Raw genomic sequence first — 17997 nt, 5'->3', positions numbered from 1 at the left:
TTAACCTTAAGGTGCTAGATAATTTTTTCTTTGCAAGAACAGATTTGTGGCTTGACTTGGGAGAACTGGTTCCTATTTTAGAAGAAAACGAAATGCAATACAGGATGACAAGTTTCACACCTTGGGGCAGTGTTCTGGTCGGCCTCCTCTGTTCTCCCACAGTATCTTGCACTGATTTCTGTCTACAGTTCTTGCCTCTCTGTGTTGTAATGATCTGTTTACACTGCTTGATGGTTGGGACCCTGGAGTATTAACTCTTGAAGGTCAGCTAGTCTTTGCTATTCACCTTGGCATCCCCAGTCCCATGATAAACCCTCGACCGAGGGCTGTGCTTGTGTGATGGTTCAGGAAGCGGCTTGTCAGCCCACCCAACTGATATAATTACTCCTTCATCTTTAAAGTTCAGTTTACATTTCATCTGCTCTAAGAAGCTGTCTTTGATTTTCCTCTGTTGCAAGGAACCTATTTGCTATTTACATATCTAACCTAAATTGTAGCAATTGCCCTCTTCCTTTTAACAGTGTTTTCTTAGGGGAACTCTGTATGCTAGAGATGGAAGGGACCAGATGGCTTTTTGAACCCATTTTTCAAGCTTCCACTTGCAATGGGCACTGGATAAACATGTATGGCATTCAAATGAGCCCATGTTGTTCTTCCACGGTCATGTATAGGCTTGCTAAGAAATCACTGCAGAGGTGTTAATAACAAGACACAAGACTGAAAAGAAAGTATAGCATGCATATAATAGATGTACCCTTTTCCAAGGCCTAAAAATCTCTAAATCATATTATCCTGCATCCACTGTTAATCTTAAAGTAATTGGTCTGTAAACAGTGGCAGTTGAATTACAAGAACTGTCTGCTGTTCTTCAAAATTAATTTACTTTCAATGAGTTGTTTCTCTAGGAACAACATGTAACAAATCATACCCTCTATCTTAAACCAGCAAGGTGTCTCCGCACCCAACCCCCAAGGCTTATGCACTTATTTTATTAAATTGCTTTAATTCCCAGATGAATTTAAGAATAGCATCTTGCTTGGATCTCTTCTGTATTTGCGCAACTAGAAGCTCCATTAGTTTGTTGGAAAGGAATACTTACCAGTTCTCTGTGCAGTGCCAGGGCCACATGTTTGGGGGGTGACTGTGATTCATCCTTGCAAGCAAGAAAATTATGCTCAGGTTCGTTAAACTGGGCAACCTTGCTCAAACAGTGGGCATTTAAAAGATAGCGAAGTCTTTATCCAACATGCTGTTTTAAGGCAATTTTGTTGTCCTCAGTTTAAGAAAAGGCAAAAAGACTCCCAAATAGTTTCAGTTTCTGTTGATTACCTCTTTCAAACCTGGCCTACCTCCCCTTTTTGTAAGTGAAGGCACAGTGGAATATTGCTGAATCCAGCTTGTTTGTATTGTTTATGAGGGCATAGTTGTATGATTCATAAAACCCCAGATGCTTACCATCTGTTTGGAAGAATGTTCTGGACTGTTTGAAGTCCTTCACAAACCTGTTTGTGTCCAAGAAACCAGACAATCCTTTCTACTCCAGAGCTGTCCACTGTTAAACTGGAACCTCCTGTGCATAGGTTTTGATTCCATTTTTTTCTTTTTCTCTTTGCCCACTAATTTACCTCTAATTGAAGTTAGCCATTTCCATTCTACCTCCTGGGATAGGGGAATGGAGAGGAGGAACTTGTTAGTGTTTTTTAACCATCCCTAGAGCTCAGTTTTGCCCACATTTAACTGGTGCGATTGATCATTGACTAGATTAATAAACTCCATTTCTTTATCTCAGTAAACAGTAGTTACAGAAAGTCGGAGATTTCAAATAATCTGGCAATCACTTCTTTTTAATTAGACAAAGTTTTTAAGAAGGAATATTACCTTCATTATGTTTCCAATTAGCTTACATGAAAATTAGTTTACCTTAAAATAAATTCACCTTTCTTAAACTCACATCCAAAAATAATTCTTACTACCACGAATATTAAAGACGCAGCTTTAAAGATGTAATGTAATGTAGGTGACTGGACATTTCATTGTTATTCTTTGCATTCTGTCTAAGTCTTAATACTCAGTGGTGGCTGATGGAAGGGCCTGGTCTGTCTTTTATTTACTCACACTCACAGTCACTATTAAGTGCCTCTAGTCCTCAAAGCTGTGACAATGAGTATTAAACAACAGGTTTTTCACTAAAGGAGCTTACATTCTAATTTTAATAGGTGAGGGCCAACCACACACACTAGTAACTGGTGAAAAGGAAGAGAGAGACAGATCAGGCGGTCATTTAAACCATTGCCTATAGAATGCTACTTAAAAGGAGAGCATTTTGAACTGGAACCTGAATGAGCAGAAACAAACAACTGATGAAAATCACAGGGAATTGAATTCTACACAGAGAATACAAGCCAGGCCAATGGCCCCAAGCAGGTGGAGTTCAGCGTGTTTGAGGAGCAGAAAGAATATGTCAAATGGGTAGTATGCAGAGCCTGTGGGAAAGAGCCGGGAGGTAGGCAGTACTTAGGATGTAGCCTGTGATGAGGTAGTGGCATAAGATGCTTTCTATTGTGATTTTCATGGGATTCAGAAGATGATTAATCCAGGTATGCTGAGACTCCATTAGCTCCTGGGATGGCACAGAGGACATACTGGATGATGAATCTGCTACTGGCCAGTTAAAACTTTCATGTATCATTGGAGAATCCAGAGGCCAGCCTGGTGTGACTCCAGATCCATGTAACTCACTGTTCGAGTCCTGCGGAGTCTAACTCCATGGCCACTTCTGGCTTGAGGTGTTGCTATCCTTCAGGACCAGTCCATTAGCCACAATGATCACCCATGCAAACATACCAGGTTAGCATCCCTAAAAGCTCTTTTTTCTAAATTTTAATTTTTTTTTATAAGGCAGAAACGGGTACAGAGATCTTCTAAATGCTGTTTTGCTACCCAGATGCTTACAAGCTAGGGTTAGGCAAGACCAAATCAAGGAACCTAAAACTCCACTATGGTTTCCCATGTTGGTAGTAGGGACGCAGTTCTCTAAGTGATCAGCTGCTGTGTCTCACAGTGCACATCAGCTAGAATGGGAATCATAGCCAGCATTCAAACCCATGCCCTCCAGTGCCGTCTTCACCTTTGTGTCAAAAACCTACCAGTTCTTATTGTCACTAGCTTACCACTGTGCGATTAATAGAAACACTTAATGACATCTCAACAAAAGACTTGGCTATACAGAAAATAATATGAACACTGTTGGCCAAATGAGCCAACGGAAACATTCCCTTAAGTGAGAATGTCTTTAAGCCCTCTCAACTTTGTTGAAAGACCTGTTGTCTTTACATTATTCCTGATAAATAAAACTAATAAATGGGTAAATAAAAGGCCCTGTGATCCTGGGTGGGGAATACAAAGGACAAACACGTAACATCTGATCCTTTTAGTTCCTTTCACTTAATTTCGTAAGCATTCTAACTCATTGAGTATTAGACAAAGCCAGTTCTTAGCATCAAAGAAAAACCAGCAAATGATAAATATTTTATGACACTGAATAAGAAACAAACAACCATAGCAGTAACTCTTGAGTGTCATTGACATGAGTAAATTTATATTGTATTCCAAGGTAGTCAGGTTCATTCCAGCAGCGTTCTCAGTCAGTAGGCGTTGAAGCAAAATATGTTTCCTTCTCCACCTGTATTCCGTGTGTGGACATAGCCTACCACACCGATTCTGGGTATTGCTGGAAACCTGTACGATTGTCATCTTGCTGAGATTTGGTGAAATCAGAACGTAAGGGAGGATGCAAATTTAAGTAGGGAGGAAGAAGATGGGGACAGGTTCCTGTGATCACAGAAAAGTAACTCAGGCGGTGTGGGGGCTGGCCATCTGCTAAAAGGAAATGAAAGGAAATCTCTCATTTCTGAATGGTTCATTGACCCATGATAATGAAGCAACCTTGCCAAGGAAGGATAATTATCTTTTTAAGTATCTGATGCCCTGTGGGTGAAGGCCTCCCTTCTCTCTTGAAAAATGGACTCAGATTTAACAGTGCCCCTTTTCTGAGTTTGTCCTAGATATGAGTTTCCTGACGAGGAGTACAATTAGAGTTTTCCTGTCTTTCAGGCCACCACCTCCCTTTAAGGAAATCAGGCCTTCCCAGCTGAGCTCACCCTGGACCCCAAGTTGTACCAGTACTCTGGTGAGACCAGCAAGTGCAGGAATTTTTGTTTCTATTCTCTGCTTTTGCTGCTTTGCTCCAGGCAAAAGCATGCTTTCTGGAAAAAAATACATATTATTATATGTATAATATATATACATACACATGCATATATATTTGCAGGCATGTATGTATATGCACTTATGTGGTAAGTCCAAATACAAAATGAACTGATGTGTGTGTGATGCCACAGTGAATCCTAATTTGCTACCAGTGAGTGTTCAGATTTACATCCTATTCTCAAGGTCTTTTTGTTTAGTCAAATCCACCTCGTGAATACGTCGCCTGTGTAACTTGCAGAGGGCGTCCACATGGCTTTGTTGTATAAGCAACCGGTTTTTAAAGTGATTTACCTTTCAGTCTCAGGAACCCTTGTCATAAACTGCTTAATCATGTGGCAGTTATAGATGAGATTCTTAATTACAGATGAAATTCTCCAAACAGTTTCAGAATGACCACACTTAAAAAAACTACTATAGTATGTGAATTATATATTTCTCTTATGATTCTGAAAAGAACCTGAAATTAAGAGTTTGCTCAGGGTGGCCTGCCTGGAGAAGCAAACTGAATACTCCAGTTGTCCCCCTTTGGCTGTTGGGGGGACAGAGGTGGAGAAGGGGGGGTCAAGAGACAACGGAGCAGAAGAGGTCTTGCCTCCCTTCCTGTCACCATTGTCTCAGGAACACCTGAATCTCTCTGTCTGCTAATGTCCCTTTCTCTCTTAAAAAGAAACGCGCTTGTACACCACAGCATCTCCTTGAAAGCACCCCTGTGTTTATCTTTTAGCTCCCTGGGTTCAGGGCTGGGCGGGTGTTTGTCTCAGGGAGTTCCGGTCTGGGACGAAGAGGCTTTAGCTGTTAGGATCTAAGTGGCATGGTGGGAACTGTTGCCAAAACGAGTGGAATATGCCTTAACAGATATTGCTGTAGATGTCCTCGTGTGCCCACTGCGGCCTGTGGAGCGCTTCCGGGACCTGCGTCCTGATGAAGTGGCCGATTTGTTCCAGGCAAGCCAGAAAGTTGGGACAGTGGTGGAAAAGCATTTCCAAGGGACCTCGCTCACCGTTTGCATTCAGGTAAGAACACACGATATTCAGAAAAGAAGAAACTTCTCATGCCTGTGAAATGTAAGTATTGTGTACTCTGGACATGACCCCAGGAAAGCAACTGTGGCTTCTGCATCATAAGAAGTAGCAGGAGAAAAGTGGGCTAATCCAAGAGCATCCCTGCTGTTCATGGGCCCCAAGACAGATCCTGGGAAGCCATTCAAGGCAATGCTGTGGTGTTGGTTATAAAGCAGGTGGGAGTGTTGGAGATGAAACTGAATGGGCACAAAGACACTCCGGATCCTTTGCGAGAAAAGGGGCCTGCCAGATCATTTTCATTTCATGATTGATATTGCTGTGCACTGCATAGACTGACTCCTGCTACAGTTCCATGGGAATAAGCATCTGAGCCTCACCCCATCACCATGGCTTTCCTTTTCCCTACTTCAAATTAAACTGAAATGATTGCAGAGGTTGCTATGCCTCTAGAATGATGGTGTTGCCCTCATTTTAAAACATCTGATCTGTCACTAGAGCAGTTTCACCAGAGGTTAGACCAATGCTCGCAAGCTGGAAGGAGGAACTCCGTAAGAGTCACCAGCTAGGAACTGAATGAGTCATTAGCAACATCCATTACCCCTTTCACATCCTCTGAGCACGGGCTGGGTATCAGATCATAAAGTCCTTTCTGGCTCTGAAATTTGACAAGCCTACAAGTGCCCCATGGAAATAAGCAGATTATTCCAAAGTGCAGAGACTCTGTGCTTAGCTCTGAGTTAAGCTAAATATTTCCCATCCTTCTTCCATACACAGTTGTGTATATAGATCTTCAAAGAGAATAAAGAAAGCCAGTGTTTTCAGGTGATAAAAACTCTGACTACAGATAGTATCTGCTTCTCGAAAGCATCCTTTTGTGTGCTGTCGTGTCTGCGTAGAGAGCATCTGAACTTCCCCCTCGGGATACTTGACGTGCTTGTGTATATGTGTATTTCACACCACTTGAGTTACTTTTAGGGAGATTGTTCAGTTCAGAGTGAATTTATCAAGCAACTGTTGAAACTCATGTTTCCACAAAGATCAACTGAATGCAGACAGGTGAAAAAATCTTCAATGTGTAATGAAATACAAAATGTAAGGTGTGTTTATAGGAAATGACCAAATTTGATTACCTATTAAGGTTTATTAGAGTTAATTCAACAAACTGACTTGTGTATAGCTATTAGAATTCTTTAATGTAAGTAGAGATGTTAAACTTTCTCTTTGTTTTATTGTAACCCACTTCAAGATGTACATTTATTTCACAATCACATATATCCATAGAGACAAAGGAAGCCCGGTTTCATAAAGTAATGTTTAACATATTCTGATAGTTCCTGTTCTGTTATTATCTGAATTCTTTTTTTAAAAAGATTTCGTTTTTATTGAAAAGTCAGATATACAGAGAGGAGGAAAGACAGAAAGATCTTCCGTCTGATGATTCACTCCCCAAGTGGCCAAAACAGCCAGAGCTGAGCCAATCCAAATCCAGCAGCCTGGACCCTCTTCCAGGTCTCCCATGCAGGTGCAGAGTCCCAAGGATTTGGGCTGTCCACAACTGCTTTCCCAGGCTAGAAAAAGAGAGCTGGATGGGAAGCAGGGTGGCCAGGATTAGAGGCGGCACCTATATGGAATCCCAGCACGTGTGAGGTGAGGGCGTTAGTCACTAGGCTACAGTTCTGCTTCCTCTTTTTGTTTTTATGCTGATTGCTACCATGAAGCTGGTCATGCTCCGCATGGGGGTTGGGGCTCCAAGTTGATAAACCATGAAAATCATGAACATCCCTAGTTCTGCTTAACCCTTGCACAAAAGAGCGAGAATACTCACTCAGTGGGGCCAAAATACTTGACCAGCCAAGGAATTCTCATTCCATTTTGCAGTTTCGCACTGTAGAGTCACCGCTTGTTGTCTTTTTTTAAATGGTTTATTATATTGCTGACAATCTTTACATATTGTTCTGTTCTCAAACTATCTAAGCATTGGCTATTCCCTTATGCATGGCTGCTCACCTGATGAATTTACTCATTTTCAAGTAAGCCAGCAGATTCCTTGGGTTTCAGAAAGACCTGGAGGGAAAATGAGCTCAGTTACCATGAATACCTTTGCCTTCCTCCCCACCCCAAATTGGAAATAGTAAGAGCAAGCTCTTCTAGATGAGCCATCTCCACATTCTTTCCTAATGCATTACATCTACAGCAATTTTCCAGAGTAGAAACTAAAGTAATCAGTCATTAATTAAACCACAACTGATGTAGAGATAATCAAAAGGTGTGATATTTCACCTCTCCAAACATATTCAGCTTCCTTTAATGCAAGTGAAACCATAGCCAAGAGCAAAGAGCATGGCAGGCAGCAAGGGGGTTGGCTCACTCGATAATTCATATCGCTTTTATACATCACTTCTCACTTATTCTTAGGCGGAAATGGTGAACTGTCTGGGCCCATACATTTGAAGAGAATGTTCCCCCGGAGAATACTATAAATTAACTCACAATGAGATTGGATTTGACTTATTAATGGCCGTATTTCTGAATAAGCAGCAGGTACCATCTCGCTCTGGTCTAACCTCTGTTGTGTTTTTTTTTTTTCTGCTTATAGGATGGTCCCGAAGCTGGACAGACTGTGAGGGTGAGTCCTTATCATGTGCATATGTGTTAAGAAAGGTCAGTTCAGAAAACTAAGAGGTCATAAGGCATTCGCAATACATTCCTGTGATGTCAGCATTGAAGTTAGATCTCAGCGTCACATCTGTGAATTCTGACTATATAAACGGCACCGAACATCTTTCCCATTAGTTTAGAATAGATTTACTTTTTGTCGTGAAGTTATTACTGTGCAAACAATAACAGAGAAGCTAAATCAGAGTCCTACAACAACCGAAGTCGGAGAGGTTCGTGTGAGGTATCTAGGAAAGAGCGCTTAAGCGTGGTATGTGTTCTGTGGGTCCTCTGCTAAGTGGGGACGGGTGTCTTTGAGACACTGTCAGCTGTTCTGTGTACAGTCAGCAGTTGCTTCATCCATCTTGTGGGAAAGGATGGCCATTGTGCTGGTCCCAGTGTTTCCCTTCCCTCATGACCCTGTGCTTTTCACTGTTCCCCTTCCTGACACCTCTCCCCCCCCCCCCCCGTTCCTTCATACATACTTAATGTCAAAGTGCAAGTCTAACAGACTCGGCAGAGCTCAGTGATGGGTTTTTAAGTGTGCTGGGAGTGGAAAGTAGAATTTATTAAGGCAGTCCCCACTCACTTTCATAGTAACAGTAAAGACTAAGATTTTGGCTGATCCTGAAGTTGAGCACTTGTTATGCAAATACAAATTCCTGTGCAATTAGGTCTTTTGCCTAAATCATTTCTAGAAGAGAAATTTTAGGGGGAAGGAGGAATGAGGGGTATGAGAAATCAGAAACAGGTCTGAGATGCTAATGTTACTGATGGTGAAACAAAGTTTAATGGTTCTGAGGCTAGATTCTAAAGAGTGTTACATAATGCTTTCATACCAAACAATGCCAAGAAACATAGATCTGTTCCACCTGAATTTACATTGACTGTAATGTTGAACACATTAAAAGGTATGGACCCTTTAAAACGGAATTTCCAGGAAGTATCTTTGAAGACTGAATATTTTTTAAGGATTGCCACCAAAAGGGCCACAAAATTCCTTATACTCAAACAGGATTGTTCTCAGGTGTCTCTGGATGCGTGGTGTGGTTGGAGAGACAGAGAGAACTTTGTTCTTTTCTTTCCTCCACCCATGCCAACCTCCCAAAGCTGCAGACAACTGAAAATGAACAGAATGTCAGTGGCTTCCTTTCAAGTCAGTTTTGAAATAAAAACGTAAATGTTTAAACCCAGTTACCAAATTTTGTAAAAATTGCTATTGAAATGTAAGTTCTGGCTTTCCTGAATCGGTTAGAAGCCTTGCACACAATGTGGTTGATAGAATTCCTTTAGTCACTATGGAAATGCAACCGTGAAGGCATTGCTGATGATAAGGGAGACTGCAAAACCGTATTAAGTAGCATATGCAACATGATTATATGCATATAGTATATCTAACTAAAATTTGTGTGAACAAATAGGATATAGGAGCTCAGAATTTCATTTTACAGTTCTAAAGGAGGTATTCAAATGCTACTGTAGAAGCAGACTTCAGTAGACTTGGAAAGTAGATTAGGGGACCCAAGAATGATTGCAAGTGGGTGTAGTTTTCCATTTGCAGTGAGAAAGATGGCATGGAATTCTTTAGGGTTGGTGGCTGTGCAAACTAAAACCCATAGGATTGTATACTTTATGAGGGAGTTTTGCAGTGTGTGCATGAAAATGATGACATTTAAAAACAAATATTGGTTCTTGCAGAGCTAGGAACTGTGGCTATGGACTCTCCTCCTGGTTTAGTGACTAAAAACTATAGTAACTCTTTGAGAGGGTGATGGCAGAAAGAGAACGTTCCATCTGTTGGTTTCCTCCCCAAGCGCCTACAATGGTGAAAGCTAAGCCAGACCAAGGCTTGTAGCTGGGAACCCAGTCTATATATCCTATGTGAGCAACAGGAACCCCATTGCAGGAGCCATCACTGCAGAGTCCCGAGCTCTACATTAGCTGGGAACTCTAACATGAGACATGGGTGTAATAACTGTTATTTCAGTAGTTGAACTCACTGCTTGACCCAGCAACTGTATTTTAATGTTCCAGTAGCCAAGTTTTTTAATGTTTCTGTTAACTTTAAAGCTAATGATAATGGATTCTTAATATGTAGCCTTTAAGTATGAATATTTAAGTGGTTAATACCATCATCATTATTATTATCTTAAATGGATTTTTTTTTTAAAAAAACACATAGCTTTGACTTTTTAAAAATAATCAGATTGTGTTAGTTGGGGCATCTTCCATTTCTTTCCAACCTGTTCCCTGGATTTCCCTAACAGGAATTAATAGGACCCTTCCCTCCTTCTTTCCTTCTCTATTTTTATGAGTAAATTATTTATTTATTTTTAGAACGAGATCTGAAGAGACCTTCCATTTACTTGTCCACTTTTCTGAAGGCTGTTTGGCCGTAATCAGGCCAGGTCGGAGCCAGGAGCCTGAATCTCCCACATGGGTGACATGGTTCCAAGTACTTAGGCTGCCTCTGTTGCTTTACCAAGCACATCAGCAGGGAATGAGATGTGATACGGAATAGTGAAGCCTCAGAGGCCCTGCCAATGGCCGACTCGCCTATGAGAACACAGTAACCAGCTCCTACTGTGGCCATTTCAAATCATTTTTTGAAATACTATGGCTTACAGATAATCTTCATGTGCAGACACATAACATTCTGTCCCTAGACAATTCTGTCCATAAAAATCTGTCCTTTTAAGCCAGATATACATACCTAAAGTTATATCATATGTGGTTTTTTGATTGTGAAGCTTACATTACCTTGATGGAATTTAACTTTGGTGTTAATTAAGCAACAAATAGCTGTTTGTTTGCTATTTTTAGTTGGGAAGCCAGAACAGATTTATGGACAGAAGGCAATATGGTGAGCAAGATCTTGCATCAGCTGTTTCACTCCCCGAATGGCCAATGCAACGCTAGGAGCTTCTTTTGGGTCTCCTATGCAGGTGCAGATGGTACCAAGGCTTTGGGCCATCCTCAACTGCTTTCCCAGGCCTTAAGCAGAGAGTTGGAGGAGAAGTGGAGCAGCCAGGACATGAACCATCACCCATATGGGATCCTGGCACTTGCAAGGTGAGGATTTAGCCATTGAGCCATCATGCTGGACCCAACCATTCTTAGAGTAAATCTCTGGATTTAGAATGCTGTGCTGGAGGCTTAAGAATCTTCATGCTTCGAAGCATTTTAATCCCTTGCAGAGCGCAGGTACTCATTTTCTGGTGATACGTTAGTGAGTGCTGAGAGCCACACAAGCATGACCCGTGGAAGCTAGCCTCGGAGTCAGTCACCTGCTGCTCCCGCAGAAGGCAAAGCAGCATGTTTAAATCTAGCTGTCCAGTCCTGAAACGTACAATGCAAGACAGGGGGCATTTTGCATTTGGAAACTGACACAATCACACTTGTTGAGGAAAGGTTTGACAGCCTGTCACGGACAGCCCACAGACTGTTCTCTTCATCTTTGTCTCTGTGTGTGACTCTTGGTGTTCCGCCTGATGCCTGGGTTCTAAACCGTGTTTGTCTCCTGCTGGGTAGAAATCGCAGCAAGCCTGGTAATGGGCTTTTCCCCTGCAGCAAGTGTTGTTGCTGTTAATGAAGGTGCACCACTGAGTTAGCCTCTTGAACACGGCCTCACTTCGGGACTCTTTGTTTCAGAGGCTTTCAGTTCCGCTTTGGAAAGAACAAGGGTGGCCTGACCCTCTCAGTAAGGCACTTGTAGTAGGGAAAGGGAAATATCGAAGTGAAAAAGTGACCTCTTAGTTCACGATTGATCATTAGCTTTCCTTTTGGGGTTTAGAAGGAGTGGAGCACTGCCATCCACCAGGTGATCACTGCAGCAATTTGGATACCCCGCCGGGTTGAGAAACAATCTCATCCGTCTATTTCAGACCTGTAGCCCTTCACTTCAGCTCTGAACACTTATCTGCAGGAATTCTCCTGAAACTCCTTAAGACCTATCCTGCCACCTTTTTAATTGCCAGGAAGCCATTCTTCACTAGCCTGTATTTGGGGTGTGTGTGTGTGTGTGTGTGTGTGTGTGTGTGTGTGTGTGTGTGTGTGTGCGCCTGTAATTGTTTCATTTCCTTAGTCCCCTCAGGAATACAGGCTTCCAGGCTGTTGTAGCACAGTGGTTAAGCAGCTGGCTGTGACATCCCATGGCACAGTGCCAGTGCCAGTTTAACTTCTGGGTGTTCTCCTTTCAACCCTGTTTCCTGCTAATCTGCCTGCGAAGGAAGTGGAAGATGGTCCAGACCCTTGGACTCCTGTTACCTACCCATGTGGGAGACCCAGGGGGAGTTCCAAACTTCATGCTTTGGGCTAGATAAGCCTGCGCATTAAATCCTTTCCTTTGGGAAAACAAAACAAAACAAAACAAACAAAAAAAAAAACTTTCCTTTTTAAAAAAAAGTCCTTAAAAAAAATGTAAGTTTTATGAGGGCTTGAATTTTGTCTTTGTTTTTTTTTTTAAATGATGGTCTCAGAATGTATTATCCTAATATACATCAAGCTGACATTCTGAGTATTTGAAGGAAGAGAAAAATGAGAACATTGAAGAATCAGGCGACACCCTGACCCTCTGCCAACTATGTCCCATGAAGTGACCATAAAAAATTATTTGACCTTTAACTCTGTGTGGAGGTGCCAATATCTTGGTTCCCGGGCCTAGCTGCCTGATGCTTCAGGTCAGCTAGACTGTGAGCCTGCAAGCCTGGCCAAGCTCTCCGTACTTAGCAACGGACAAATCAAGCTTCTTTTGTCTTGTAATCATGCTTCTGAATGACTGTCCATCAAAACACAGCTTTCCTGTGTCTCTTGAGTCTTAATGTTTGCTGGTCTGTCATGTAACATTTGGGCTAAATACGTTAGCTACTCATTTCTTTGGCTAAGCTCTTTTTGTTGTAGGGATATTAACTGTGAGACTAATATGTAAAGAAAATACACACTCCCAGTGGTTCCCCCACATACACCTCCCCCACCCCGTTGGAGAGTTGATGATAGATAGGCAGGGTTTTGCTTCTTAAAACAAATTTCTGGTTCTAACATTTTGACTTATTTAACATGAAAGAAAAAATGATGTAATTTGATTTCCACTATGTAGTCAGGAATCTAAGCTTCCCGGAATGTCTTTGAAATATCTCCCATATTCCAGGCATGCCAGACAAATATCAAGTTTTTCACTAACCGGGTATGCAAATGTTATTCCAAGATGCAGTCCCAGCTCATTAAATCACTGGGGGAGTATATAGTCTTTTTAAAGAGATACTGCTTAGTAAGTTTAAGATGAACTTTCTTTGAGAACAGTCACTGTACACATCTTTGGTAGCAGAGTTGGTGAGGTAGATTTGAAAAAGTGATTTATGCCAGACAGGCAATCTATCTGACCTTATAAGAATGATTTCTGGAATATGCTGGCTTGTCCTCTTTCATGTGTATGGGGCCTGAATCTCCTGCTTTATGTTATGGGAAGTACTGTTAACTGGTGAAGAGTGTCTGTGACCCTAGAATAGACACTCCACATGACATGGAGGTTTGATGTCTTATACAGTCCCTCCCAGGGAGCACATTAGAGGTATTAATGAACCCTGGTCATCGGCAGACTTTGGTATAGTGCAGGGGTTCTGATGTGAGTTCCATGACTTTGTGTGTAGCTGTGGGCTAGCCTCACCTCTCCTGGCATCATTTCCTACTTCTTCAAGTGTGGGAGGAGTCTAACATGGTAATGTGTGTCATGGCAATTGGCAATAATCTAGACATGTGCATGGCCTACTTAACCAGCCTACTGAAATCTGTTTACATTTCAGCCCTGCCACATAGTACCCTTGGGAATTTATGTAAGTTTCTTAAAATTAATCTTTTTTTAGTGGTTTGTTTTTATTGCAAAGTCAGATATACAGAGAAGAAGAGAGACAGAGAGGAAGATCTTCAGTCAGGTGATTCACTCCCCAAGTTACTGCAACAGCCGGTGCTACACCAATCTGATGCCAGGAGCCAGGAAGTTCTCCAGGTCTCCCATGTTGGTGCAGGATCCCAAGGCTTTGGGCTATCCTCAGTTGCTTTCCCAGGCCACAAGCAGGGAGCTGGATGGGAAGCAGAGCTGCTGGGATTACAGCTGGCACCCATATGGGATCCCAGCGCATTCAATGTGAGGACTTGAGCTGCAAGGCCACTGTACCAGGCCCTTAAAATTAATGTTAACCTCAGTTTCCTCACCCATTAAATAGAGTGAAATTAGACTTCAGGAAGATGTTCCTTGCAATGACATTGGTCATGCTTCTTCCAAGTTCACTTAATCAGTAGAGCGTGAATTTTCTCACGATTGATTAATGGCTGTTGGTTTGACATTCTTGAGAAGACATTCCTCTGGTCATATGACTTGTCCTTGAAATGTCTTGGCTGAGCCTATTTTGAACAATGACCATTGGAAAAGTATGCCAGCATACCTTATTCATTGATGCTGATGAGGACAGTGACCCTTCCTAGGGTCGTGTGCTTAGCCTGTGACGTGGGTCCCAGTGCCGGTGAATCCACTTGAGACTATACACTGACAGTATGCTTCACGGTTCTTCCAAGTAGGTTTTCACAGTACAAAGACTTGTATTTCCAGGATTCTGGATTATCAAAGACAGTACAAATGATTATGATATGCACCTCAGGCTAGTGAAGTTTGCCAGAGGAATGCTAAAAGGTCACCATAGAAAGATTTCCACATAACCAACTCCTCAGACAAACTTGGAGTGCCTGCAGAGGAGATGCCCAGAGAATTAAAAGGATTTTGACTTTTATTTTATTATTTCCATCTGAAAAGAAATTTCAAGAGAGCCGTAATTTGTCAGAGGACTTTTATCCTCTGATTAAAGTCACAATGAACAGTGTCTTGCCTATGTTTATACCTAATATCTGTGTTTACTGCTGGAAAAATTAGTATCCTCAGGAAGCAGTGGCTTTTATCTTGTGAAATTGCCTTACCATTTGCATCTCTGTTCTCACACTGAATCCAATTTGAAGTTTGGTCAGCAGGAATGAGTCTGTTCATGCACTAGATGCCTTTGAGGGGTACTGAGGCATCAAATCCTTTCCCTCGGGCATGTTATTGTCTTTGATTTGCCCTTTCACTGCTGGTGTCATTGGTTCAAAATGTCTGGTTCAGGCCTGGCACTGTAGCCTAGTGGCTAAATCCTTGCCTTGCATGAGCCAGGATGCAATATGAGTGCCAGTTCAGGTCCTGACTGCTCTAACTCCCTTCCAGCTCCCTGATTGTGGTCTGGGAAATCAGACAAGGACAGCCCAAAGTCTTGGGGTCCTGCACCCATGGGGGACACCTGAAAGAAGTTCCTTGCTCCTGGTTTCAGATCAGCTCAGTTCTGGCTGTTGTGCCCACTTTGAGAGTGAATCCGTGGATGGAAGATCTTTCTCTTTGTTTTTCTTCTCTGTAAATCTGACTTTCCAAAAAAAATAAATAAATCTTTAAAAACACACAAACCAAAAACTCTTGGTTCCTACCTATAATGGGCCAAGAGCCTAGCTATCTGCTTTGGGTAGTTTCCGTTCTCCTGCTCATCTTGAAGCTCTCCTCATAGTAGGTATGACAGCACTAAGTTCTTCCATTTCTAATTGGTTAATTCTGATTTGTGAGATGCCAATTGGTTAGAGTATTGAAAGAAAATTTAACCAGCCTTTCCAGTATTTCCATATACTATTTTTTTTCCTTTTTTTTTTCTCTCTGTTCTCACCAACTTGCATGCCAATAAGGTGGATGGATTGGGGAAACTTGGAGAGGGTGTATGGATGGGGCCAAGTGCAGAGCAGTTAAAGCATATAGATGAAGGAGGACTTCGGACAAGACTGTTCAATTTCTTCCCCAGGTTGTCATCTACTACTTGCATGTCAACCTTCCTGAGTCCCAGACCATTTCTAATTTTATCAAATGGGAATTTTACTCATCTCTGAAATCCTTGGTGAGGATTATTTGTGAGGATTAAATGAATCCATGCCTGTGAACACCACTGAAACACCGCTTGCTACATCTAACAAATATTCTTAGTTTTCCATGTTCTACTGAATTATCACAACCCTGGAAATCTGGTACTAATAATTTGAACTTGGAGAAATTGAGGTGTCCAGGAGGACAGACTCATTTTTAAAAAGCAAGTTTGATGAATACGACAGGTGAGATTCAAGTCCAGGTCTAACCCAGTTCATTCTTGTATCGCATGAATGTTCCTAAAACCACTGTACATCTAGGAAGCACGGCCAAAGATAACCAAGGAAAGGAAGAGTAAATATATATTTTTTTAGCTCTCAACATAGATTATTCTGTGTAATTTGTCTCTGCTGAAAGGAATCATGTCTTCAATCTGAAAATGTGCAGGGCCAGGTTGCTCCCTGGGGTGACCACATCTTGTGTCAGGGTGCCTTGTTCAAGTCTTGGCTTCTCTGCTTTTGATCCCCATTTTATGTGTGTATGACATGAGAAGCAGCAGATGGTGAGCGGAGTACGTAAGTCCCTACTGCCCATGGGGAAGCCCTGAGTGATGTTATGGGACCATGGCTCTAGTCGGCCCCAGCCCAATTGTGGCAGGCATTTGTGGAGTGAATCAGCAAACAGGAAACACCTCCCTCTTTCCCCTCTCTCATCCTGTTCCCCCACCCCCTCCTCCTCATCTTCTACTATGTATCTCTTTCTTTCAAATAAAATCAAAAATAAATCTTAAAAATTAAAACTATTTAGAAGGCTTTCTCTGCTTCGTATGCAAGTGAAGATAAATTAACCTAAATGTTTCTTTACAATAGAATTACATGTTTTAGATGTTTAGAATTTTATTAGCACTAATAACAACAACAACAACAACAAAAACCCTCAGTAATTGGAGGCCTTGGCATACAGAAAAGTGAATATTTAGTGTTACATTTGTTTTGCAATCCTTAAAGCAGATATGTGGTAGAAAAGGTGAATATATTATTAGTACTAGTGTTTGTTTTAGTAGACCAGTTACATATCTGAAGCTTAAAGGTTGGAATTTCTACTTAAACACTATGAAATCAAATGTCTTTTGAAAAGCATAATATACTGTGAACCCTAAAATACCATATAAATATGAGGTTGCATTACTCAGTCACATTTTTACCTATTTTATAGTTAATAGGGCCTGTTACTGCCAGCATCATTTAGTGTGGGAATTTGGAGTCAGCTGGAGCTAGAGATTGAGCTCCGATGTGGGGCATGGGCATCTTAACTAGTATCTGAAGTACCAGGCAAAGGCCTACTTCTATTCATATGTTAATTGTGTGTATATGTGTGCATTGAGATGTGGCTGCCTCCGCAGTTTTGTTTCATATGAGCCCTGTCTGAAGACAGTCATTAAGAAATGGTTGTTATAATGGTTTTAAATGTTTTATGTTGATTTTTTTATTGGAAAGGCAGATATTCTGAGAGGAAGAGAGACAGAGAGGAAGATCTTCCATTTGATGGTTCACTCCGTAAGGGACCACAACAGTCAGAGCTATGTCAATCTGAAGCCAGGAGCCTGGAGCCTCCAGGTCTCCCACTTGGGTACAGGATCCCAAGGCTGTCCTCGACTGCTTTCCCAGGCCACAAGCAGGGAGCTGGATGGGAAGCAGGGCTGCTGGGATAAGAACCTGAGCCCATATGGAATCTTGGCATGTTCAAGGCGAGAACTTTAGCCACTAGGCTATCAAGCTAAGCCCCTGTAATAATTGTTTTTACTTTGTTAGCTCTACCATATCACTAGCTCTTCCACCTCCTGTATTTAGATTTTTGAGGACAAAGTGCACAAAATAGATTTTGAAAAAGCCAAATCGTTCTGATGCTGACTTAGATGTTGATTCTTGGTCCAGATATCTTGTACATGATTCTGATCCTGTATATTCATCTTGAATTATTCAGTCCCTTTGTGGGGCTCTTCTTTGCCCTCTGTGCCAAAGCTGCTAAGAAAGTATTCTCATGAACAAATAAATGGCTGGAACGTGATGATTTGATGGCTGAGCCAGTGTCTGATGGAAACCAGCTTGATGCATAACACACATGGTAACCCAC

The 17997-nt window shown here is 41.8% G+C and overlaps 1 protein-coding gene across 1 annotated transcript in view; it reads left to right on the top strand.

Moving 5' to 3' along the window:
* Positions 1-17997, top strand: part of FHIT (fragile histidine triad diadenosine triphosphatase) — a 1216856-nt gene that overhangs the window by 955743 nt on the left and 243116 nt on the right. The window contains exons 5-6 of the mRNA XM_040994745.1: positions 5137-5282; positions 7888-7917. Coding sequence (XP_040850679.1) covers positions 5137-5282; positions 7888-7917 — 176 coding nt within the window. The remainder of the gene's footprint in view (positions 1-5136; positions 5283-7887; positions 7918-17997) is intronic.

Source organism: Ochotona curzoniae, unplaced genomic scaffold (genome assembly GCF_017591425.1).
Source record: "Ochotona curzoniae isolate NIBS_2020 unplaced genomic scaffold, NIBS_Ocur_1.0 contig_908, whole genome shotgun sequence".
Taxonomy (NCBI): domain Eukaryota; kingdom Metazoa; phylum Chordata; class Mammalia; order Lagomorpha; family Ochotonidae; genus Ochotona; species Ochotona curzoniae.
This window is presented reverse-complemented; position numbering and strand designations above follow the sequence as displayed.